The sequence below is a fragment of the Stegastes partitus genome, unplaced genomic scaffold (assembly GCF_000690725.1).
Source record: "Stegastes partitus isolate 25-593 unplaced genomic scaffold, Stegastes_partitus-1.0.2 Scaffold34, whole genome shotgun sequence".
NCBI classification, from domain to species: domain Eukaryota; kingdom Metazoa; phylum Chordata; class Actinopteri; family Pomacentridae; genus Stegastes; species Stegastes partitus.
In genome coordinates this window covers 793,623-820,240 of record NW_007577765.1, presented here as the reverse complement: position 1 = coordinate 820,240, position 26,618 = coordinate 793,623, and the positions used below count along the sequence as shown (strand labels likewise).

The 26,618-nt window shown below is 43.2% G+C and overlaps 1 protein-coding gene across 3 annotated transcripts in view; it reads left to right on the top strand.

Annotated features, from left to right (window-relative positions):
* The window catches only part of atxn1a (ataxin 1a), a 101,270-nt gene extending 75,774 nt beyond the window's left edge, over positions 1–25,496 (top strand). For 2 of the 3 annotated variants that reach the window (XM_008301081.1, XM_008301089.1), the window contains 2 exons: positions 17,806–20,172; positions 24,822–25,496. In XM_008301081.1, coding sequence (XP_008299303.1) covers positions 18,328–20,172; positions 24,822–25,427 — 2,451 coding nt within the window. In that variant the 5' untranslated portion in view covers positions 17,806–18,327 and the 3' untranslated portion in view covers positions 25,428–25,496. Of the gene's footprint in view, positions 1–9,589; positions 9,993–17,805; positions 20,173–24,821 lie in introns of those variants that run through there. The other variant, XM_008301097.1, reaches the window with a different exon arrangement.
* Positions 25,497–26,618: the final 1,122 nt, after the last annotated feature.

Sequence of the window (26,618 nt, the reverse complement as noted above, 5' to 3'; positions counted from 1 at the left end):
AAAAAAATCCAGTATTAGTCAGGCTCTAGAAACCACGTTCCTGCTGGTGGTTCTGCTGGTGCCATGGGACTAGGAAATGCACTCTGGCCCTCATCTTTATCTGCCAGTTTATTGCTGTCTCATATAAATAAACATGCTTGTTTAAGTGTACTCTCATGCACATATATGTACACATTCACTCCCAGTTGCTCCACAGGGAGCAGCCAGTTTGTTTCCCTGCTGGAATCTCTGCCTGTATGTTGTATGCAGCTCTCTTTCTCTCTCTTTTCTTTTTCCCTCAGTAGCTTTTTCTCTCGTTTCCTCCCTCTACGTGCTCTCGGTTAATTCATGTTCAAATAAGTGCAGCTTTATTAGTGTGTCATATTGATCAAAAGCAAGCGTATATTTGTCCAGAAAGTCCCAGTGAGCATGCTGCACTGCTTGTTGTACAATGTAAGTACAATAATTCAGAAAATGCCTCTCTTTTTCTTTATCTGTCTCTTTCACTGTGAGGATTTAAGCACACAAGGCAGTTTTCTCTCTCGCTCTCTCTCTCTATCTCACACTATCACTGTTTTTCTCAAATCCGAACAGTATAAAGTGTGAGTGCTTGTGTGAGTGTGGGTGAGAGAGAGAGAGAGTAGAAAAGAGAGAGAGAGTCAGTGCTATTCTTGGCTGGTTGGGGAAGTCTTGGCTCCCTGGCGTATGGGAAAAGTGCTCTTGGCAAGTCTTGAACCGAGGCATTCCATTATGCTGTCCTCTTGAAACACACACAGACATACAAACTTGTTTTCGTCGCTTAAGAGGACACTGCATTTACTTACATTTATTCCCTGAAGACTGAACCATAATCACTACGTGCTAAACCTGAGCCTTAAACAAAACCCCGAGACCGTACCCGAAAATGTAATAGCTTGTGTGAACAGCACCTACAGCATGAGTAATAGAAGCACACACAAGCAACTAAAGCTCGCATTTACATGCTCTTTAGGTCCCAACTGCTGAGATTTTGCTGCTTTTTTTCATTCTCTCTACGTCTCTCTCTCTCTCTCACGCACACACTGACAGGAGAAAGACTAAGTGCAGTCTCCGAAGAGAGATTTCTAGTAGTACTACATTATGCCCCGAGGCCCAAAGCCAGAGTTTCACCGTCACTCACTCACCCAGACACACACACACAGCATTCAGCACAATATCCTCAAATCAATTGCCTAAGGAGTGGGAGGCTGTCTGCATGACTTCTATCAGCTAATAGATCTCTTAAGTCTTTCTCTCCATAACCCTCTTTCTTTCAGTTCGGTCGCTCTCTTTCTTTTGTCCGTCTCACTGCAGTGCCACTACAAGGTGACATCACTGTCTCTCATCTTCTTCCTCTTTCTCCTTCATTTGCTTGAACCCTCCTTTTGCTTTCCCTCTCCTTATCCCCACGTCCTCCTCTCCTTTTTTTTTCTTTTCTCTCTCTCTCTACCCCTGCATAGCCTTACATAACTGCAGTTAAAGTATGTGGACTTCTACCAAAAGATTGGCATTGAAATGGGGTCAGGGTCAGAGGGTTTTCTGTCACATACCGATACATACAACCACACTCAACACCACTGAGTGTGTGTGTTTGTGGTGCGTGCTACATCTTCTAAAACACGTTGCTTTCCGTCCATGAGACAGATGCATGCATGCAGAAGAATATTGCACACAAATAAGTCCTTTTTTGGCAACTGCACACGACTTGCTGATCTTTGCTCGTGTATTTGTGTGCACAAAAACTACTGAAAATAGTGATGTTGAAAGAAAGTGACAGAAAGTTGGAAAAGTGAGGCAAGCGTTGACAAGTCTGTGTGGCCCGTCTGACTGTCTGTCTGTTTCCTTTTAGTCTTTAGTCCGCAAAGTCTTAAGCCGTCAGACTGTTGGAGTGAAGCTGTGCTCTTCTCAAATCCAATGCAGGCAGCGTGTGCGTGTATATTTGAGTATTTTAACAGAATGCAAATTGATTTGTTAAATCGGGAGAGCTTGGAAAATTCAGAATTGAGAGTCTCAGCTGGTTGGTGACGGTATCATTACAAAGGAAGAAACTCAAAGGAAATAAACTGCATGTATGTGTATTTCCCTCTCTAGCTGCAAGTAGTTTATGTCTACATTCAAATTTAAATACAGCCGTGAAGGTAAAAATCCAGTAATTGTTGCACATAAAAGGTATTGCATTGAAAATATCTAGTATTGCACATTATCATCGCTAACCACAGAACACCACAGCCCTCATCAACGTATGTCAAAGTCAGACATGGAAAAAAACTGAGTGTGAAATGTAAATGCATTTCCCCATTTGTTTCAAACTCCATTTTATGAAACATCCTGTGCGGTCTTAAACGAAAAAAATGTTTGTTTTTCTCTTTATCTGACTTTAGAAATACATCTTGCCCTTTGGCTACATGCTCCATCTTCTAAGAGAGAACGTTACCATCGATGTGTTCGTTTTTCATACATGAAAACTTTAACACAGTCGTTACATTTTCTGCTGCTCTATTTCCAGCTGATCACAGATTTGGAACATGAAACATTGTCCCTTTGTTGTCAGCACACACAAAACCGTATGCCATTCTGGGAGGCTGACTGCAATCAACGAGGCTATTCAACATGATTGTTTGTATACAGTAGCATGAATAGACAGCCATATGGGTTTGAGTACTTTATCAAAGTCTATTGCTGTGTTCATTATGGAGCTCTTGGCCTCAGGAGTAGGGATGCTGCTGGGCAGCATGCAGACACCTGTGGATTGTGTTGCTATTGTGTTGTGTGTGGCTGTGGAATTTGTTTGTTTGGATGACGGCTGAGTCCTGTATGGCTGCGGTGTGTACTGCACGTGTGTCCTGTTGAGTCTCAGGGGTGTCGGATGTGTGTTTGTGCGGAGCTTTGATGAATGTGTGCGCAACTAGTGCTGCTGCCTGTCTGACATTTTTGTCCGTGTGCCTTTGAAAAGGTGGAACGCATTATTCACAGACAAGGACACATGCTGAGCAGTCGCTCACCTCTCCTTCATCCACACAATGCCCACTGCCATACCCATTCATGCCAATTAGTGCCAGTCTGCCTGCCTGCGCCTATTACAGCAGGGCAGTTCACCTTCAGCAAACACAGCAGTGTGGCTCTGTGTCCAAATGTGGACACATGCAGGCATCATCACAAAACTCTGTTTGCGTGTGTTCTTCTTCTTCCAATCCGTGAGGCAACATAAAAACAACGTGTGTGCGGCGCCAAGCAAATCCAGCAGCATTAGTGTATTTTAGTGTGTTTACATTAACGTTTGTCTCCACAGCCGCTCTCTTTCACACTGTGCTCCCTGCAGCCCCTCAGAGTCGCACATCCCACACCTGTCACCCTGTCAGCAACCCGACTGCAGCTTCAAAATCATCTGACTTACGTCATCTGATTTCCTGCTTGCATTTCTCACCATGTCTCACCCACGTGAACAGATTCATGGGGGCACAAAGGTGTTATAAACATTAAAGAGGATTTGTTTTAAATTAGCATTACAAATTGACTTTTCATGTGAAGAGTGTGGGAGGGAATCCATTTAAGACCAACAGGCTCTGTCACTGACACCCCACGTATGGAGTGTATGGGTGTGATTCAAGGCTGCAGTGTGAATTATAATTTCAAAATCATGCATATTAATGTCGGCAGTGTTTTGTTGTTTGACGTATAGAATGTAAAACGTTGTGACTTTGGTGCGAGCTAAGTATGGTAAAACTGACAGGCAGCAATGCATGTTGCTATTCCTCTCCTGTTGCTTCTGCAGTAAGGTGATAAATCAAGTCAAGCCAAATTTTACTATGAAGCACATTGGAAAAACAAGAATTGAACCTAAGTATTGTACAATTAAAGTGTCAAGCCATAAAACATAATTGCTAAAAGGGTATAAAGGAGTTAAGAGGACAATAAAATGACAGTGAGGGATGGATGTCAGGGTGTCAATCCACTGCTAAAAAGGAGAGGTGGATCTTTCGCTGCAGCTTTAAAGTTTCTAAGCAGTTCTCACATGAAAACTGTTCCAGAGATTACAAGCAGCTACTGGTTTGTTCGCCTCCCAGATCTCAAAATGTGGTTGGTCGACCTTAGCGCGCTAACAGGGGTATGACAGTGTAAGAGCTCTGCTAAATAAGGAGGCACAAACCCATTTAAAACCTTCAAAATAAAATCTTTAAATCAATCCAAACAGGAAGCCAGTGGTGGGAGGACGGTCCTGTTGTTGCTTTCTTTCTTTTTTTTCTTTTCAAATACAAACAGTCGCATTTTGCACCAGCTGCAGACGCACAAGTGATGACTGTCCTACTCCCACATGCACAGAATTAAAATATTCGAAAAACGACGTCATGAAGGCCATAATAACTTTTTGAAACTCTTTGGGAGACAGACGGGCCTTCACTTTGGCTCAAAGCCTTTAACTGAAAAAGATGGTTTTGACCACTGAGTCTGTCAAATTTGAAGGAACCGTCGACGATCACTCCAAGTTTTTCTGACAAATGACTGATAGTGACCTTCAAGTGACTCATACACTGAATCAAGTTTTATGGTGACACTTAACTATACGCCAATTTAAAATTTGGCACACATATTCAACACATGGTGGCTTCGGTTGTGCATTAACAGAGTTGTGGACCACAGGGGGGCAGCATAAACAAGCTGAAACCACAACATGATATGATTCCAGTTGATTTATTAGCGAAACCGTTGACTGTTCACACATCCAGCAGACATGGTGCAACATTCCTGCCCACCTGATGGATGTACTGTTAGGTAAAGGGTACAGTGGGGTTTATCAGAAGTCTTTTTTTTATTTTTGGTTAACTGGAAACAACGCTGTAAAAGCAATGAGAATACACAAAATCAATAAAGTTGCACACCACAAAAAGCAAAACAGTGAGCTGAAAGACGGCACTGCTGAGGTTCCCTGCAGGGCTCGGGTGATGTTGGTGTATCAAGGGGCCCTTGCAAAGAAATGTGATCTATGTAAAAACTGATTATTAGTAAAAAAATCTGTGAATCTTTCGAGTTAAATAAAAGGCCAGATTAAATCAGTGAAGTAGTCCCAGCATGTGGAGGAGCTACATTTTCCAAGCTCTTATCATATCACACATCATAGTCATCGCCCTTTAGATGCTTGTGGAGAAATATTTTTATGGTTTTTTCTTCTTAACAAATAGTCTGCATTGCATTTCTGAAGTGAGTGACAGTCTCTTTAATACATGTTAGGGTTGTAAGTCGGGTAAAGGGACAAAGGAGCGATTGTTGTGTGGGTAGACTGAATGAACAGATTGTGTAATGATGAATGGAGTTTGAATTGCATCTATCTGTCCTCTTTTCTGTCTTTCTTCTCTCTTCGATTTTTCTCTCTTCAGTGGGGTCTTGTGGATAGAAAAAAAGAAAAAGAAAAAGGAGATCTTGTTTTCTCTCCGACTGCCTCTCATCCCACATTTCTCTCTTGCTCCCTTTTGTGCTCGCAACACACATTCTCCCAACAGGATTATATATTGTCTTTGAAATAATATTTGGGTGTTTATGTCTGCGTTTGCTCTTGAATAAGTGCGCTGGACTTTTGCCTGCATATTTGTGCGTCTGAATGTCTGCGATGACTACTATTGTTTGCGCGAGTGGGTGTGTGCAAATGCATACTTTGTGCGAAAATGAATGAGGGAGCATCGGTTCAGGTTTGTGTGTGAGTGTGTGTGTGTGTGTGTGTGTGCACTTCTGAATGCATGTTTGTATATTTACACCTTTGTGTGTTTGCATATATATGTGTGTGTGTGTGTGCGTGTACTCAGTAGGATTATACAGCAATAGAGGAGCTTAGCAGTGATTTGCCCATCCATTCCAGTCCCTCCCTAATCCTGCACTCTCTCTCACACACACACACACACACACACATGCATGCATACTTCTTTGTGTGTGTGTGACTAGCAGGGATCTAATAGTGTGTGTGGATTAGTAGGTTTGTGAATGGGATGTGACTTGGGCCGAAGTAGCACACTACACTGCCAGCGAGTTCACGCAGCCTGGCAGAGGGTTTGTGAGAGAGATGAAGGGGGGGTACGAGGGGAAGGAAAAAAGTGACAGATATTTGTGGAGTGGGTGAAGTTCAGAGGGCGCCGTTAAGATGATTATGAAGTGATTACGAAAGGTTGCGAATAATGGGTTAGGACGCTGCTGGGTATGATATGATTAAAGCGTAATAAGGGGTGGTGCCTTCATAAAGCCCGTCTGGCAGCGATCATTTGTGGGTTGCGTTTGGAATGCGACCATTAAGACGGCTACGCACCTGCTGCCTGGCAAGCTCCCGCACACAGTCACACATGAGACGGATGGAAAAGATAAATAAGAGAGCTGAGAAGGATGAGGAGGGTGGTGGAGGGGAGCATGGATGGATGGGTGGGTGGGTGGGTAAAAAGAGAGTGTAGGAAGGCGGGGGTTGCTGTTGTCATAACCACAGCGTGTGTGAAGTTTGCGTGGGCGACTGAGAAAAAGAGAGAGCGACGAGAGAGAGAGTCGGGAGTGTGTGAGGTGGAGAGAGAGAGAAGTCTGTGATATGTATATGGGTGTGTGTATATATAGAAGCTTTTCATCAGTTTCCTTAGTGACTGGCTGTGACTGAGACTGTACCTCGGCTCTGCAGAAAGGCAGACGACTGGGAGAGAAGAAGGCGGCATTTGCTGTGGAAATTTTTCAGTGCACTTAACATTTCATTGATTCTTATTACGAGGAGATCATTGACTGGGTTTTGTTTCTGTGTGCGAGTCCTATTGGAAAACCCATCGCCTGCTTCTTGATTTTATTTTCACTTTGGTGATTTCTGATGGATTCCAACAGGGGTGTCACTTACATAAAATACGACTTCCAGGAAACCTTTTTGCTTCTTTTTAATGATGCACGATATTAACATTTCTGGCCGATACCGATATACGATATTAAGATTTCTGATATAACCGATATTACCGATGTCGATGTTCAGTTTTTGTTCACACTGAAAAATGAGTACAAGTAAGCACTGTGAGAACGTGAAAACTATTCAACAGAAGCCCAAATTAGACCACATAGTCTTCTTTATTATGTAACAAAAATAAAACATATTTAAACATATTTTACCATATTTAAGTTCAGGACCATTTGAGTAAAAACATCTGTGAAAAAGACGCAATATTAAATATAGAGACAAAAGGGGCTAATGTTAGACAATCATCGGTTTTTCACATCGGCTGAATTTGTTCATTGGACCGATACCGATATATGGTAAAAAAAAAAAAAACTAAAAAAAACCTAATATCGGCTGATACCGATGTGGTCGCCGATATATCGTGCATCCCTACTTCTATTGTATATGTACTAGTAATGAGTTGTGTCTACTACAAGCACAAATGTTTCAATAAATTATAATATCAGTGCAAGATTAAGAGTTCAGAGTTGGATTATCTGCTTTTAGTGACTTTGTACAAGTGTCGTGTGTTTTTCTCAAGACTCAGGTGTGCAACACTGTTAAAGGACTTTTGTAATTTCATGTTGTACACATACAGGCCATCAGTAATGAAGAAGAGATGACCAGTGAGTTTTAAAGTCAGGGCCAATAAAATATGGATTTTGCAGAAGGCCTGGCAAGCGATGATGAAGTCATGATGGTTTACACATCTAATGATTGTCTCCAGTTGTTAGGTGTCCTGGCTGAAATACTTAAACTCTGGAGAGAATAGACAATGTGAGTCTACACTACAGTGGACAGTAACACCGGCTGCCTCCCTCCATCCACAAGTTGCAGATTGATGGCTAAGAGCCTCTCAGACAGGTGTAAGGTGAAGTTGGAGAGCAGAGTTTCTGTGTTTTCAGAAATGATCAAACGCTGCTGCTGTGTGGCCCTTTTATAGCCAGATTTGAGAAAGTTTCAGGGGAGGAGATAGAACAGCTAAATAAAGGACACACGAAGGAAAAGAACAGAAAGTTGGAATTTCTCATTACTGGTTCTGTCATGTCTTTGTGCTCGTTCTTTGTCCTCCACCTTGTCTCTGTCGTACGGCTTTCACTTGACAGCGGATTGTAAACAAACCCACAAACAAATTATGATTAAATGCAGAAAGGCTCCAATTAGCTGCCAGGGCAACAGACAAGTGTTGCTGCGCTGTTGAGGTCACTTGACAAAACAAATACGCCGTCTTGTCTGGCAAATCTCGACTGTATATAAACTGGAATATTTGTTAACATGAACAGCAGCAGACAGAAAATCAAACTGCTCGAACAGAAAGTGCAGGAGAAGAAACTTTATTCAATGCTGCATGATTGATTGGCAGATGATCATTGTTAAAAAAACCAAAAGGAGGCGGTTTTTTTCCCTTTTTGAAAACCATTTTTTAAAAACAACAACACAAAGAACTCTCATGTTGAATGTTCTGTTTGTCCACTTTGTCACACTCAAAGTAAATGTTGGAAAGTCTGTGGAACGCTGGACTGATATCAAGCTGACAGGAAGACCAACCAACACAAACAGGATGTCTGTCTTTTTAGCGCATGTTTAGACCCACTCGGTCTTGTGGGAATCATTACAGCTTGTGTGTGTGTGTGTGTGTGTGTGTGTGTGTGTGTGTGTGTGCTAACATCTCATGAGTGAGTGCTCATTTCTTCCCTGTGCGTGCTACATCTCTTAGCATTGAGGAGCACATTTCATCTATATTTACTTCCAAATGGTCTTTTAACTAGGTCAGCTAACTAACGGAAATAGACTGCTCTGCACTGGTGATCCGTTCTGCCATCTAGTGGTCAATCTTGGGAACTGCAGCCTTGTTGGATCTGAAATAAACAGTGGGTTTGATTTTTTTCTTGTGTCTGTCATTGATCTCATTCGAAGGGCTGCACCTTGAGATCACATTGGAGTGTGTGCACGTGTGGGATTGTTGATTGGCTGAAAAATAATCAATACAGATCATTTTTTTAAACATTATTCAAGGAAGAAATGGCCAAATGCTGTAATTCCAGCTTCTCAAATTTGATTGCTTTTCTCAGTTTTGCATTAACTATGAATATTTTCTGACTTCTCGCCGGTCAAGAAAAACCAATCAACTGCCAAACGCATGAGTCGCCGCTCCATATACAAGCATATCTGTGTGTGTAGATGAGTTTTCCATGTGTCACTCTTGCATGTACTCTCTGTTTCTGCCTCTCTCTCTCTCTCTCTCTCTCTCTCTAATCTCTACTGCTCACTCTCTCCCTCCCCCTTTATCTCTCCCACACACTCCCTCTCTGCCCTTCTCACTGTAACACCCTCCCACCCTCTCTCTCTCTCTCTCCCTCTCTCCCTCTCTCTCGGTCTCTTTTCTCTGCTTGTAAGCGGTCTCTGGGCGTGCAGCCAGCTGGCGTGTGTGTGTTTTTTGAATGAATACCTGATGAAGTTGGACGAGCGAACCGTGGGAGGGGCCCAGTGTGTGTGTGTGTGTGTGTGTGTGTGTGTGTTAGTGTAGGGCAGACAGTGTGAGAGCTCTGGCTCGCATTCAGCCCCTTGCATAATACACGTTGGAGCTCTGCATGCGGGACTCCCTCCCTGTGGGCGTGTGCAAGTGTGTGCTACCAATTTTGTGTGTGTGTATGTGTGTGTGTGTGTGATCACCTGAGTGCTGTATGTCAGTGGTAGTGAGGGAGCTTCCTGCCTCGCTGTCAAGATTTAGGAGAGGGCTGTGTGTGTGTGTGTGTGTGTGTGAGCGTTTGCGGTGTGTGTTTTCATAGGAGAAGGAGGAGGGGGGCGGCGGTGGTGGTGTAAGAGAAAGAGGCCGAGAGCAGTTTGTAGCACACTGAGAATCTGCTTGGGATTTTCCGCTCGAGTTCGGCGTTGGGGGGCGGGAGGGGAGACAGACTCGGGGTGCTTTACGAGAGACACGGCAGAGCAGGAGAGGAGAGGAGTTGAGGGAGCAAGAAAAAAAAGAAAAAAGAAAAGGAATGAGAGGGGGAGAGAAAGCATGCTGCTGCAGAAGTGGGCTACTCCTGCTACCCCGGTAAGTACACTTCACACAGTTTTGAATGAAGAGTGTGTGTGTGTGTGTGTGTGAGTGTGTGTGTGGGAAGCAAGACAGAGCGAGTCACTCTGTGTGTCTCGAACACTTGTGTTGTTGTATCACAGTATGTCATTGCATACTGCGTCTGCCCTAGTTTTTTCCTACAAACGTTGTTGCTCCTTTCTTCCACTCGGTCGTCGTCCTGAAGCGTTTTCCCCTCCCGGCTTCTCTTCTCTTCTCTTCTCTTCTCTTCTCTTCTCTTCTCTTCTCTTCTCTTCTCTTCTCTTCTCTTCTCTTCTCTTCTCCTTCTTTTTCTTCATCACACATTTTTCTCATTCTCCTCCTTCCATTGGCTCTCTCTGACTGCCTGTCTGTCTGACTGTCTGTCTACCCTCCTCCTCCTCTCCTCCTCCTCCTCCTCTTCTTCCTCCCTCCAGCCAACCTCAGGGTTGTCGAGGGGTGAGAAAGTGCAAGTCATGCAACACTGCCTAAGTGTTTGTTTTCTGAAAGAGACTCTCTTTTTCTCACAGTCGTTTGTTTCCCTCCGTCTCTGTCTCTCTTTATTTTTGTAACTCCTAACCACTCACTCTCTCTCTCTCTCCCTCTCTCTTTCTTCTCCTTTCTCAGCGCTCCCTCCCTCCTTCCTCTCTTCCCCTGCCTCTCTAACTCCCTGTCTCCATCTGTCAATAGCAGATCCTCCATTACTCTCTCACTCGCTGACCATACTCCTATACATGTGTGTGTTTGTTATTGTTTGTGTGTAATTACTGGTAGAGAATGACAGTGAATAAAGTGGCAGCCTTGTCAAAGTTCCCAGTCTGGCATCGGTCCCTGTAGTGTGCACACATATGCAAACACACACACACACACACACACACTCATGCAAACTCACACCCACACTAATAAAAAACCCACATAGACAAAACAGCCAGAGAGAGGCACAGATGAAGAAATAGAGAAGTAGAGGGAGACTGAGAAGTATAAGCCTGCAGCAACACTGTACTTTCCAGTTGAACTATATTTAGCAGTGAGATAACACATCACGTTGGACTTATCCCTTTGATCGTGATTATGATTATGACTGGGCAATCATGCACACACACAGACTTAAATGCACATGTACCCCACGCTCGCCAGTTTCTATATCACTGCCGGCGGTTATTTGTAGGTTTTCGCACATAAAAAATAGTGTTGGTTAATTGACTGTCAAAAAAAATATAAAGATGCCCTTTTGCTGTAACTATCTTGTATATTATGTTCTGAAATTTAACAATAAATAGGAACATTTTCTAATGTGGGATACAAACAAATATACTGAGATAAGCACCGATTACCGAAGTTTTTTGGCTCAACAGAAACACGATTAATAGCATTGCTGTTTGTTCTCTTAATAAAGCTGCTTCCTCTTTGAATCCTGAGATAAAATAGTTTTAAATGGAGTTTAAGTGGACCTTGTTTATAAATTATATAGGGATGGGGTTTGGGTGAGAGAGTTAGGGCGACCCTTTTTCTGTATTACCACCAAAGGTTTAATGATGTTGAAGTGACTACATGTGAATATTGTGCTTCAAGGTCAGATGTTTAGACAGAAAAACATGTTGAGCTGCATTCTGTAGTTGTGTCATTGACTTGCATGTTGCTATGCTATCGATCTTTGTCTACATTGGGCAGCCACAACATTAAAACCACTGACAGGTGACATCCATAACCTTGGTCATCTCCTTATGATGGAATGTTCTGTGGGGAAACATTGGTTCCTAGCATTCATGTGGATTTTACTTTGACACATGCCACGTACATAAACCAGCAGCCAATGCGCCTGGTTACACCTCAAAACTGCCAAGGAATGCCTTGACGAACACAACAAAAAGCTCAGGGCGATGACCTGTCCTCCAAACTCTCCAGATTGCAATCTGATCAAACATTCGGGGGATGTGCTGGAACAAGCCTGATCCACAGAGGCACCACCCTGTAACCCACAGGACCCAAAGCATCCACTGCCAACGTCCAGTTGCCAGACACCACATGACACCCAGAGGTCCTGTGTCCACGGTCCTCTACATCAGAGCTGAACTTACCTTGAAGAAGGTGTTTGTAATGTTGTGGCTGATCAGTGAACATCTGTAGTATCAGTCAGAAGTGTTCAGTCCAAATCCTAAATAGCTTTTGTCTAGTTATGTGCAGCATTACTAAAATATACACAGTTTAATAGAAAAACCAACATAATGATCACAATGACAGCACAAACCACTTCATCATCGTGGTCATTATATTGTGTTTTTCCTCTATTTCTGCAGTGAGTCCTATGGAGGCTGTCATGTTTGGGACATGTACAGACAGGTGACAAATTAAAGGAAAAACAACATAAAGTGTTTCAGTAAGGTGCTTTGCTACCATGTGCTGCCAGAACAGCTTCAGTTTAACTTGGCATCGATCCTCCAAGTCTCTGGAACTCTAATGGAGGGATGGAACTTCATTCTTCCAAAAGATATTCCAAAACCCTACCAGCAAAATGCTCCCAACAGCTTCACACAACATCCAAATTCCCTCACTGTAGGGGTAAGAAAGACTAGGTTTTTCCTTTGATGTGTCAATTATCTGTAGTTTATAGAGGCATCTCAGGCAGATATAGTTAAGTATTTTAGCATCTGTACTTCATGCGGTACTGTTTTAGGCACAAAAAGTATTTTTATTCATCAACTGAGTCCAAACAAAACACGTCACCTACTTGGAGAAGTTGCCACAGTTCATCTCAGTGTCTTCTTTCTTTTTATGTGATCCCTAGCTGACTTTGTAATGCTGAAACCAGGGCCCTGACCATACAATCTACTGCAGGACTCCTTGTTCTTTTTATCGCTGCAGATAGTTTTTTTATTACTCTGGCTGAACTTTATGTTTGGGGTTGTTCAGGTTGGGACTCAGCTAGGGCCTGCTTTAATTTGGGATATGTCAGAGGCCTTAATGATATCACTGTTATGTGATGGATCACGACGGACATCTTAAGTGCCTGAAACTTTTGCGTATTAAGTGTCACTGAGTTTTACACATTTAGCGCAGGGAAATTTATAACTTGTTTGTATGGGATATATTGGCTATTTGGTGACAGTTAGGAAGGATCTCAGTTGCTTGGAGATCTACAATATAACTCTAAAAGCCAATGTTTGTATCTTTGAGTGTAAACACTTTGTAATTGTGGCATTAAACCGGCATGGTGGCCATATAACTGCAGCGCTGGCGCCATAACCACAAAGCACTCCATTACTGCTTGCGTAAAACATGAAGGCTTTATAAATTATAGATTATCATTTAAGGTTAGTCTCCAGCAGATGGATGTAAGTCAATGTAACGTCCTCTGAAGTGAAGAAAACATGAGCGTGTGGGACGTGGGGAAGTGTCACATAAATGTCAATGACACACACACACACACACACACAGAGGTCTAGGTGAAGGTGGATCATTGTGTTTGTGAATGTGTGTGTGTAAAAGAGACTAATGCACATGGAGGGCAGGCGGCTTGGGTTACAGGTCATCTGATATCCACACACCCACACCGACACACAAACTCACACGCATGCAAGCTCAGCAAGATTCAGGTGACTTTTCAGTGAATGTGTGTTTGAGTGTCAGTTTCAGTGAAGCAGTACTCTCTCTTTTTGCAATGTAGGTCAGTCGAGCCTGCCTCTCTCTCTCTCTTCCCCCACCTCCTCTTCTCCTTTCATGTCTCCCATGCATCTTAAGCCTCTCCTCACTCTCATACCCCCACTATTCTGTCTTCTTCACCTTCCTGTCTCTGTTTATTACTTCCTTGCATTCCTTCGGTAACCCTCCTCGGTCTCTTCCCTCATTAGCTGTTGTTCTCTCACTTTAAGATACCAAAGTTTCCCACCGTAGATGCTAGGACGGGGTTTACAGCGAGCATGACTCCTTCTTCTTCCTCCTCCTTCTCGTTTTGTCTCTCTGTTTTACTCTCTCACTAACACTTCAGGATAAAGACAAAAGACCCAAACGTGAAAGTTCAGTCTCATCCCAAGGGAGTCGTGTGTTTGTATACGTGTGTGTGCTTGTGCCTCACCCTCTGTTCTTGCAGTATTTTAGTCAAATTCCTATATTTCTGTGTTGTATAATCTTCCATATTGTGTAACTCGGTGTTAATGCAAGATGACAAACCACTTTTTTTTTGGGCAGGAAATGTTTAGCGGCTGCACACTTGTTACACACGCTGACTGTAACTGTGCAGAGTATACCATTAGTGTGCACCATGCATATAATATTTCTCTTGGAGTTTCCAACAACTGTTTTTACACGTCAGAGTGAATTGTCAGAAGTGACATGCCTCGCTGTGAAGATAAAAGCTCTGGTAGATGGCGGTGCGAGCAGATCTGCGGCTGGATGTACCAACGTTGTCAGTGTTTGATGTGACAGCTGATATGAAATGTCTCTGATCTGAGATGTCTCAGACACATAACATTCCTCTCATCTTAAAGTTTTAATTTGAATACACATAGTTTGTCGTGTTTTTGTTTTTTTTCCCCCCCTCTATCTACTGTATATCAACCTTATTTTGTGACGCAGGCTGAACAGGACGGTGAATGAGGAGGTTTAGAAAAAGTAGAGACACAATTAAGAAGATGAATGCCAAAAGGATGCCAGGAGACGAGAAGCAAATACTTTAAGAGACAGAAGATTAAGAACATGAAACCATTTAAATGGAAGAATGATAATTGAGAATGGAGTTATGTAGTAGGAGAGGTGGGCAGGCTGAGGCAGGAGAGTCGAGTGGAGGTGGAGTGACGGAGTGGAGGAAAAGCTGGGAGAGGCAGAGAAGAGTGCATCTTAGTGCTAAAAGCTCACCGATCAACAGTACCTCTCAACACACCTCTGAGTCATGCCTGCTTGATTGAACAGATGGTGTGTACTTGAACGAGTGCGCGTGTGTGCTCGCTGCCATAAAACAAAGCCCGTGTGTGTCTGTATGTGTGTGGCTGCTCTTGTACTTTATGTGCATGTGAATTTGCATGTGTGTTTACTCCTACGCCTGTCTCTGCAGTTGTGTTGTAGTAGCACTGCGACACTTCTTAAATCACAGGAATCTGCTTGAGATGCAAGATGTCCCTCGTCCTACAGATCGCGGACACACACACACACACACACACACACACACAAACACAAAGTATATACAAGCAGTGCGTGCCGTTGCTGTCACTCTGCAGGAATTAGCAAGTAAAGCTTAGAAGGCCTTGGAGGTTTTGACCCAGTCATTCTTGTTGAGAGATTAAATCTTTTGTGTCTTGGCAGCTCCATACATCAGATAGTCCGAGTCATCACCAGTAAAAGAGGCAGAGCTTGTGGATCTAATGTGAAAAGAGTTGTAGTCTTATATTTAGTGAAACACAAACATTGCTGTGACCTGCTCTGTGTGTTCAGATCTTTCCTGCCCACAAGGTAATGGAGGCTTCCAAAGCAAAGTCAAGACACTTTGACTATGTAGATAAGTTTCTCATGTCTGAGCCCTGAGCTCGAACTAGGCTAAAGAACCTTTCAGCAAAGAATTGATATTGCCTTTCTTCTCTAAGTAATTCTGCATTAAACCTCTGAACTCCTGGCAGTTAGTGGGTGTTTCGTGTTCCTGTCGTATTTTTATACATCTTGGGCTCATATTTTACTGCGATAAAAAGTCCTGCAACTTTAACAGCACTGCCATGGCTAGAAGCAGAGAGAACGCACAAAGTATTTCGTGCAATATGTTATGGTGCCAAATTTTTTTCTATTTACAAAGAAAAAAAATAACCATAAGTTGAATTGCTTTGATTAAAATTGATTGATGAAAGTACCAACATGTTCAACATTTTTTTTAAATTCCCACAAGTATTACTCAAAAGATGAATTCTACATACTATAGATATCTCAGTGCTTACAGTTTTTTTTCTTCCAAACTGTTTTCTCTGTCTGAACACAGTCTGCAGTTCATTTGGATGTGCCAAAGAGGAAATGTACATAAAGTGAATTTGTAAAAACATAACAATTTAAAGCTTTGATTTGGTTAAGTTTCCCCGAGAGAACTAAATGTCAAACATGATTAGTTCAAGACCGCGACAGAGTCGTTTGACTTACTGCCAATATATTGTCCACTGATGGAACCAGCTCCTCTTAGGTTTGCCCATTTTTAAAACATAGCTAAACACTGTTCTTATTTACCGCTGTTTTTAATCAGTGTGCCACTTTTGTATATTCTTTATATTCTTAAACTGTTCTGCTGTACTTTTACTAAAGTTGTCTATGTTGATTGTTCATGTCGTTACCATTCTTCTTTCTTGTTAGCTTGTCTTGCCTCGCCTTGCTCTTTTAGTTTTATACCATCATTAAGTTATGATTTTAATTGCTGTCTTGCTGCAGAAATGCTCATATTTTCCTAATTTGTAATGTGCAAATTTCACAGTTGCATAAAACAATGATAATTTAAACTCACTGATTTTGCAAAATGAAGAGATGAATTGCTATTCTACGCAGCTGTGCATGTGAATCCCGAGTTTATAGTGAGTCCGTCAACTCGGGCTACTTAGAAGTGTCTTTTGGCAGGACAAATATACAGCACATGTCAGTGTATACTCTTTGGTCCACTCGCGTGTGTGTGCGCGTGCGTCTGTGTGTGTGTGTGTCTGTGTGTGTAAAGTTGTGCTGTGTTTCAAGAAAAGAACATGTGTCAGCATAATTGAATATGCCCAGGTGTCAGTGAGTAAGCAAGTGGTGTGCGCCTGGTTGTGTGTGTGTGTGTGGGTGCATGTGCTTGAAATACATTATTTATGAGATTCACACCAGGCTTTCCATCTTTCGCAGTAGGGGGGTCCTCGCTGACAGATGGCGCACACACATACATGCACACACATGTGGGAAACGCACACATGCTTAATTATGTGCAGCACAGCTAGCAATCAGTGGAGCAAGTACAGCAGTTGCTATGAACATTCTGAGTATTGCTATTATTATTGGAACTGCTTTCAATTGTTGTTATTTTTGTGTGTCTTCAGTCCCTCTGGAATCTCATTTTTGTGTGTTTTATATGAACCACCAATTAGCTTGACTGTCCTTTGCTATTGTAAAGACATATCACACACACTTTTACTCAGCTTGTTGCATTGTTTTGTCAGCTCACTGCATATTTCGTTATGTCTGTTGTATTTTTTAAGCTACTTGTTGACCTCCTGAATTTTTTGGAGCAAAACATAATTTCCAAGCTTTTCTTCGTCCTTCACAACATCTGCATTCACTGCTCGTAAAGTGTTTTTCCAATCCTGAATCTCTCGTTGCAGAGTGTTCTTGTATAAGTTCATGGTTTCTCTTTTTCTGAATGGGGTTCATGGTCTGTTTGTGGACCTCTGTGTGAGTAAATGTATTACTCCTAAGTTTCACTACTCAGAGCCTATTGTTGTGTTCCTATGTAACAAAATCTATTGGTGCAGGATTTTGCTGGCACACAGAGCTTCTCTATGCCTTGCTTTTCATTCTCATGTACTTTGTTGGTTGAAAATGTGTTGAGCTCCACCTCGCAGTGCCTGAATTGAATTTGCACCTAGCTGAGAAACATTATCTCGGGTAGTTGAAGTTGTTGTTTTGTTCAGAGACGGTTTTAACGCTTATATACCTTTGTGGCACTTTACCCCTGGCATAGTGTGTGGTTCACTGTCATTGATAAACAGTCAGCTGATGCTCTCATGTATCTTTCTGAAATTATGCTATGAATAACCTCAGATTTGTATGTATTTACCAATTTATCTGTCGCACCTTTTCTAACAGTCTTCCTATCTCTCTTCCACAGGATTGTGCTGCGTGTGGGCAGACTTTCTTTTGCAGGGAAATGATTCCACATGAAGTGCAACGCACTCGACCCCCCATCGTCCTCTGCGGCAGCAGCAGGTGTGACGGCGTGACACTCTCCCCTACCGCACTGAGCTCACCCCTCAGCCGCTAAGGATCCCTGGACGGAAGAGACCGCCCTACCCCTCCCCTCTAACCACCCCTCCATATCTTCATCTCCATCTTTAATCCTCCCTCACCTGCTTGTTAAGGCCTGGATTTTCTTTGTTATCAAGAAAAAGACCTGATAATCAGCGGCCTTGAGTGAACTGGATAGAGAGGGAAACAGAGACAAGATTGGGAAGGTTAATTTATAGCTAATTAATGTGAAACAAAGGACAGAACATCAAAAGTGAGAAAAGGAGAAAGGAAAGTGAGAAAGAAAGTCAAAGAGCGAGGGAACAAAACAGAAAGATAAAGCTATTGTCCAAAACTGAGGAAAGATAAAGCAAGTACAGTTGAGGGACGTGAGGTGAATTCAAGCATGAAGTCCAACCAGGAACGCAGTAATGAATGTCTGCCCCCAAAGAAGAGGGAGATCCCCTCAAGCACGTTACCATCTGAACATCGCTCCCCGACCATCCCACCTGCCAGTGACAGCCAGCGCACAGAGAACATGGCCTGGCTGGCCAGTGTGGCTGGTGGGAATGAGAGCAGTGTGGGTGCACACCGAAGCTCCAGTCAGTCTGATGGGCCTCAGTATAAATCCCCCTCCTCCATATCGGACTGTTCGTCCTCCTCTTCCTCGCTGAGGCTAGTCTCCTCTCTTCCGACAGTGTACACATCCCCCCTGTCACAGTCTGCAGTTGGAGGAACTGTCCATTACACCCAACTGCCTCCCAATCTGCAGTTTATAGCCTCGCCCTACACTGCTCCATACACCGGCTACATCTCCCCTCAACTGCTTCCACCTCCTCCTCCACCTCCTCCCCTATCCTCCTCTTCCTCTTCTTTGGCTGCACAGAGACCCTCACACACAGAGGTAGCCTCTGCTCCTTCACAGGCCTCCAAACAGGACCATCAGCGAGCATCCACGGGGCGTACCTCCATGCCTCCTCCTACAGACCCCGTCCCTCACTATGTTCAAATGTCAACATCCCCACGGACTGTGCCGTCGCCTCATCACCAAGGGGGCACACACCTTCCGTCCCAGTCACTGCATCCCCACCACAGTTTGGGACACGGCATGTCCCAGGTTGTAGTGCAGTATACGGACGGACCCAGCAGGAAAGAGGAAGTTGGCTCCAGACCCAGAGAGCTCCACAATGGAGAGCTGGAAAGGGGCCGGCGGTTTGGAATGTCCCCTGAGTCCAGCCTCTCCAAGTCGGGGAGCAAATCACGGGATGCCACTTCCTCTTTGTCTTCCTATGAGGCCCGCCAGCTGGTTCTGCCATCAGACTACTCTACTCATGATCCCTCAGGGCTGAGAACCTCTGTCATGTTAATGCCCAACAACCACGGGGACCACCAGCTGGTACCACCCAGAGCCAGCCCTGAGAAGCTAGCAACTTCTGCCCCCGCACACCTGGAGAAAGGTGGTATCATCCTGGGCAAGCCTGTCAATCGCGCTCCCTCCTCATCCAACACCACCTCCTCTTTCACGTTTCCACCCCCACTAAGTGTAGACAGCCTGAAAGCAGCTGTCAGCACACTGTCACCCCAGACCGTCATCCAGACCACCCACAACGCTACAGAGACACTGTCAATGGGGCTCCCTTCCACTAGTATCTACCCTCAGCCACCTATTATTGGTTACATTGCAGGGGGCAGTGGGAGCACCTACCACACCAGCCTACAACAACACTTACTCATTCCAGGCACCCAACCGGTCATCATCCCTGTTAGTGGAGGTGGAGTCCCTGCCTTGGAACCTGTAGCCTCTCACGTTACGTCATCTACCCAAGGCACACCTTTTCCTACGACACTCCCACATACGTATATTGCTGCCACTGCCCCCAAAGGCGAAACTCTGGAAACCCCCAGCAGCTCGTACCACCAGGATGCTTCGGGTGCAGTGGTCCAAACCCAGTTTCGTCTTCCCATTGGTCCCGCTCCTCCGGGGTTGGTGGCGCCTTCTGCTCCTCCGCCCCCCTCCAGTACAGTGGTGCCCCCCTCACTCCCGCCATATTTCATCAAGGGATCCATCATCCAGCTTGCTGATGGCGAGCTGAAACGAGTGGAGGACCTGAAGACGGAGGACTTCATCCAGAGTGCCGAGATCAGCAGCGAGCTGAAGATCGACTCGTCCACAGTGGAGCGCATTGAAGGGAGCCACACCTCACCCAACTTTGCTGTGGTTCAGTTCTCTGTTGGTGAGCACCGTTCACAGGTGAGAAAAAAGTTTATTCAAGATTGTTCTGGGACCCAAAATACATAGATTTGGAGTGGTTTTTGCTACTGTCACTATGACTACTACTGAAATGGTTAAATCATAAATAAATTAGTAAATCAGCAAAATAATTATAACTGACAGTTTTAATATCAGCTTATCAACTAAGTCAACTGTTACATGACAAGACCTGTATATTGTCTCATAACAAATAGCAACTGATTAGCCTAGCTTAGCATAAAGACTTCTTGGAGTCTCATTTAATTGACCAGCAACCTTACAATAACAACAAGTCTCCAGGTATTCACTGCTTCCAGCCAAAGAGCAGTCCTTGATGCAACCTCCATAAAACGACATTGTAAGAATTAAACAAACCAGATATAATATGTACATTAAGGTTGCAGATTTTTCTTAACCTTTAAACAGAGATAGGAAAGCTTTTCCCCCCAACCTGTACTCTGTATGCCAGGCTAAGTTATTCAACTATAGGTTCCTATAACAACATAACAAACACCACAGGCAACATGAATCTCATGCCAGGCTGAATATTGCACTTGTAGTTTTCATACATGAACATTAATGACCACTTTTACCGCGATCTCTACAAAGGCTTTTATGTATATTCTTAGCTGGTGATACTAATGTTGAATGACAAGTGTTGAGCTGCTTCCATATTAATTACTCTATTGTCATGAATCTCACAGGACTCAGCTATTCCCTTTGTAATTAAGTTCAATGTACCAGGATGGCAGTCGTGTAACAAGCATGTTCTGATTATGAGCTTTAGAGAAGTTCAAAGAGTTGAGTGCTGGAATCTGCTCGTCAGGTTGCCTTAATTATTCAGTGAAGGCAGGAACATATATGGAGATACCATACAGCAGCATATGTCTGCTCCTATATCTGTGGTTTGAAGTCCAAACAATTACATTTCATTTGTATGTTTTATATATGTATGTTTTATATATGAGAACCTGAAGTGCTGATTTCTTTATTATTATGGCGTATTAAAAATTAATAGCAACCTATGAAAACAGTTGACTTTTTCACTGTATTTGAACAAGATAACACTTGATCCTCTTTAAAACAGTGTCTGCAGGTAATAGAGTTTTGCTTGAACAATACCTCAAGGAAATTTATCATTTTTTAATCATTTATTCAACAAAAATATTAAAAGATGTTCTGTGGAGAAGTAAGTCCACCCTCAGAGGTTAGTATAACAAGTCTTCAATGCAGAATTCCTTCAGTCGTAAGGTGTTGTTCTGCCTGTTTCAAAACCCACCACCCCATTTCAACAAGACGAGGCCATTCCATAACCCTTAATTTCTTCTTTTTGAGATTCCTGGGCGGATTTGCTGGTCTGCTTAGATCATTATCCGGTTGAAAGATCCGCTTCTGGTTTAACTTCAGTTTTCAGACAGATGGCCTCACATTATCTTCAAGCGCGCTTTGATATGATCCAGAATTTATGTTCAATCAGTGACAAGCTGCCCAGTTCCTGAGGCAGCGATTCAACCCCAAACCATAACATTTCCACCACCGTGCTTCAAAGCTGGTGTTGAAGCTGGCCTCGGTCTGCAACAAACATGTCTACTGTTACTGTGGCAAAACAACTCTATCTGTAATTGCTCAGTCCGCAGCGCGTTATTTTAAAAGGCCTGCTGGTCTTTGCCTGTATGTTTATTGGCAAACTGTAGTTTCGCTCTAATGTTCTTTTTGGACAGCAAAGACTTTTTCCTGGCACGCCTCCCGTGCAAGTTGTATTTGTGCAATCTCCTTTTGATTGTAGACGCAGCACTTACAGAGTTAACAGCAGACTCTTTGATGAAATTTCGGGCTTCTTGGAGACTCATTTTTGCATTTAACCGTGTGCTCTTGGATAAACTCCTTGACAAACTGGCAGTCATTAGAAATCTGCTCCCCTTGCAGATGATTTTACTGACGGTGGAGCAATTTTCTCATATAAATTGGAGGTCTTTTAAAATCCCTTGGCAAATTCTTTGGCATCCACAACTTTTATTTTTCTGAAGGCCTTATATAACTCTTTAGATTCATTCAGTGTCATTGTGACGCTACACATTAATAGCAAAGTGAACAGCAGACCCAACATGTCAGAGACGCCAGAACCAGACAGGTTTGACCTTGACATTCCCTGAGGAATCATTTGAACCTAATCTTGGCTTAACTTAACTTTATTGCTTCCTGAGAGAAATTTGCTCTGCAGGCAGGCAAGAAGCACTTTAACCTCTGATTCTCACTTTATGGATTCGACATTGTGATGAATATCAGACTTAGCTTTTTCCATTTGTCTGATCCATCCATCCATCCATCCATCCATCCATTTTCTATACACCACTTAATCCTCATTAGGGTCGTGGGGGGGCTGGAGTCTATCCCAGCTGACTCAGGGCAAAGGCAGGGTTCACCTGTACAGGTCACCAGTCTATCACAGGGCTACACTTAGAGACAGACAACCAAGCACACTCACATTCACACATACGGACAATTTAGAATCACCAATGAACCTCAACATGTTTTTGGACTGTGGGAGGAAGCTGGAGAACCCAGAGAGAACCCACGCTGCACGGGGAGAACATGCAAATTCCACGCAGAAAGATCCCAGGTGCCTCCACTGGGACGCACACCGGCAACCTTCTTGCTGCGAGGCAACGATGCTAACCACCGCTCCACCTTGCAGCCCCATTTGTCTGATCTGTTTTTTAATTTATTTGAATAACTAAAATCACTACAAAATGTCGGTTTAATGTATAATTTCTTTGAGAATATCACCTTTATCTTTAGGCACTGTTTCAAAGAGGATCAAATGTTTCTTTGGTGGAATATGGTTTTTAAAGAAAAAAAAGTTAAATTTCATGGGATGTTCTTATTCTCCTACACGTAGACTCCCTCTACATGTTTCCACATAAGTCTTTTTGCAGTCATTTAGATCTCTCACTCTTTCATAATTCACATCTCTCAGTAGTCTTTTAACATCTAAAATTAAGCCACAATTTATCTTTCCATTTTGTATCTCTGGTTCACTCCAACTTCTTCAAACACACTCATGCACACACATGCATCCTTCTCACTGTCTTTGAGGGTGTGCATTAAAGCCAGTTAATCTATTTCATCTGTCCATGCTGTGACTCGTCCGCCCACACAACACATCTCTAACCATCTCTTCCACCCGCGGCTGCTCTTTGATACTGTACCCCACAAAAGCTGACCATCTTTCAAAGACTTATCTTTCTCTCTTGTACTCCCTCAGTGGCTCTTCTTACTTTTTTTTTTTTTCCTGAGAGGTGGTTGCAGCTTTGAGTCCACACTCAGAAAACTTACTCTGAGAAGTCAAAAATTATATAATACGGGAGGGAAAATATTGCCTGACGTTTGCTTTGAGAGGGTGCTTGATACATCTTACGCTTGCATCGTTCTTGACATTGTTCTTTTTCACGCTCACTTCCTCACTCCTCTTCTTGTTCAGCCTACCCTCCCTTTGTAAACTCGCCGTTTCATCTCCATCTTTGTAACTTCCTCCACTTCCACCTTCTCCTTCTCTCTACAATATTTCAAATCTTCCTCCACTTCATCGTCTTTCTCCTCAGGTTTATTTTTTCCCTCACTCTTCCAATCATATCTGATACTCTCCTTCCACCTGTCATTTTGTCTCACATACAAATGATAATGCAGGTTCTAATCAGTGCTTTAAGTAAAGAATGTAATGCAAAAGTGAAAGAAAAAAAATCACCCATGCTCTTGATTTTGCATAGCAGTTATGGAAAAGGTTCTTTGCTGGTCCAGTTTCAGCTGAATGTCTAACAAATGATGAGCTGCAACTCTTTGTCCCTGTTTCTGCGTTGTCCTGTATCTATGATAGTTAGAATATATCAGGTTATAATAAAATAATGGAGCAGACTTTCACTTGAGACGCGCTGATAAATTTACAAAGATTTATATTTAATATTACTGAGAGAATTTTAAAATACTTTCAAATGACTTTGCAGGAGTTTGCAGGGTTTCGGGTTTCAAGCTGTGACACTACTCCAAACTGAACATCGGCTATTAAACACTAAAAGCCTCCATAATGTTTTTCAGACAGCACAGCAGGACAGTGCTGTCTAACATCGTCTTTACAAGAAAAATGATGAGAAAGTCGCTGGTTTTTACTTCGACTGCGGCCATTAAATGGTCAATGTCACAAACCAATAAGTCAGCAGGATGCCTCCAAATCACTTTGAAGATTAAATTATTTGTTGTCCTCTTAACATACCAGAGAATTGGAGATTTGTCAGGGCTGTTGTCACTGTTTTTCTTGCTAAAGACTTCTGCTAACAAGGGTTTTGTAATTCTTTAAACATTTTCCTAAAAGGAATGTTTGGCACTAGCCATGTGATCATGATTTTCCTGGTTCCTGTCTGATCTGAGATCTTTGTTAGATTAAAATTTCTGTATTTTTTTCTGCAGTGATTTCCTCTTTGCTTGCTTAAAAATCTTTTCTTTTCTATCAGTTTCAGATCCATTACATTCAACTGCTTTTAAAGGCTGAGTAGTTTGGGTTATCTGGACTTCAGGCGCTCCTTTAAAGCACAACCCGGCTAGACAAAGTTACACACAACGTTTACATTTCTTTGTGTTTCCTCCCTCTCATCCAGGTGAGTGTGGAGGTCTTGTTGGAGTACCCCTTCTTCGTCTTCGGCCAAGGCTGGTCTTCGTGCTGCCCAGACCGGACCACCCAGCTCCTGGAGCTGCCTTGCACCAAGCTTTCTGTGGGCGATGTTTGTATTTCACTCACCCTCAAAAACCTGAGGAACGGATCTCTGAAGAAGACTCAACCTTTGGAGCCAGCCACCCATGTTTCCGTCCCGCCCCCCAGCCACGGGCACCTCAAACCCCCCAGAGCTGTCTCAGACGCTCCCCAGAGCTGCAGTGGAGGAAGCTCCAGGCACAGAGAGCGGGAGAATGGCATCAGCCAGCGAGGGAGCGGTGAAAGTGGGAATGGGAGCGGAGGAGGCTCCAATGTAGAAAACGGGGATCTCATGTTTGGGGAAAGAGGGTCTGTTTCTAAAGGTCAGGGTGCCAGCGGCAAAGACACTGGCTCCAGCAAGCCATCAGGAGGCAGGAAGCGGAGATGGTCGGCGCCTGAGGGGCGAAAAGTAGAAAAATCAGAGGAGGAGCCACCTTTGACCCTGCCCAAACCTTCCTTCATCCCTCAAGAGGTGAAAATCAGCATTGAGGGAAGGTCAAATATTGGCAAGTGAAGGCTAGCAGGACTGTTAATAACCCTTGGGATTTGACAAATATACATAAAAGGATTCTACAAAAAAACATGAATGCCCACATTAATGTTTCATTTGTCTTGGTTTTGTTTTCTGTTTTTTTTTTCTATCTTGAATACTGTACTGTAGAGGTAACCTTACCCTACACGCTATCACCTTACATTAAGTCCATGTAGTTTATAACACTTTTTTTTTTTTTATAGATGGATTTAATATCACATGAGCAATCGGTGCCGTTTTGGTGGTTTTTCATGAGATGACTTATGGTGAGCGATTCGTGAAGTGTGCTAAATGTTTCTTGGTGGCTCTGTGGCACACAGGCACAATGCTTGATGGCTCTGCTCGGCCAGCCACATTACACAATATGTAAATTTCAAACTGAATTAGCTCCCAGTCGGCCTCTTGACAGTGATTTCATTCCCTGTGCACTGCTGCTGAGGCTGTCTGGATAGACACACTTCCCCACCGCCACTTGCCACACTAGTGGTGTAACGTCAGCTGATCCTGAGCATGAAGGATTCGTGGGTAAATCATGAAATATTTCCTCGTCAATTCAGAGGAAAATGGAAAAATGTCTTTAATGTAACTGTATCATGTGATTTTCACTATGTCATCAATGCGTGCCGGACCTGAACCAGACGTCATCAGGTAGCGCCAGTGTGCCACACAACAGAGAGGGAACAACACTTCCTCTGCTCACTTCGATGACAGTGGAGTCTTTACTTTTCATCTTTAGCATTTTTGTTTATTTTTTTTAACCCCTCGTCTCCTAGCTCACCAGATAGTTGTCTTCAATGATTGTCAAAAAAAACCTTAATCAGGGGTCATTTAGTCCTAAATTGAGCCTAGGTGGGTCAACGTTAATGTATAAATGTGGGAAACCTTAACCTGATACGTAAAGTGCAAACACACTGGGTTGGTGAACTTCACTTTAAGAAAATGTCAAGAGGAAGATTGTGTACAATCCTCGTCGTTTTTATTTTGATGAATTACTTTATATTTTTTTAATCCAGAAAAGCTGAGCGAGAGGAACCGAGAGAATCTGCACGTCAGCTCCGAGAGGGTCAGGATGTTTCAAAGCACTTAACACACCTGTCACACTCACCATACAGCCAACAAGTTTTTTGTTGTCTCTTTATTTACACAGTACTGTATGTTTTTCGATTTTTTTTT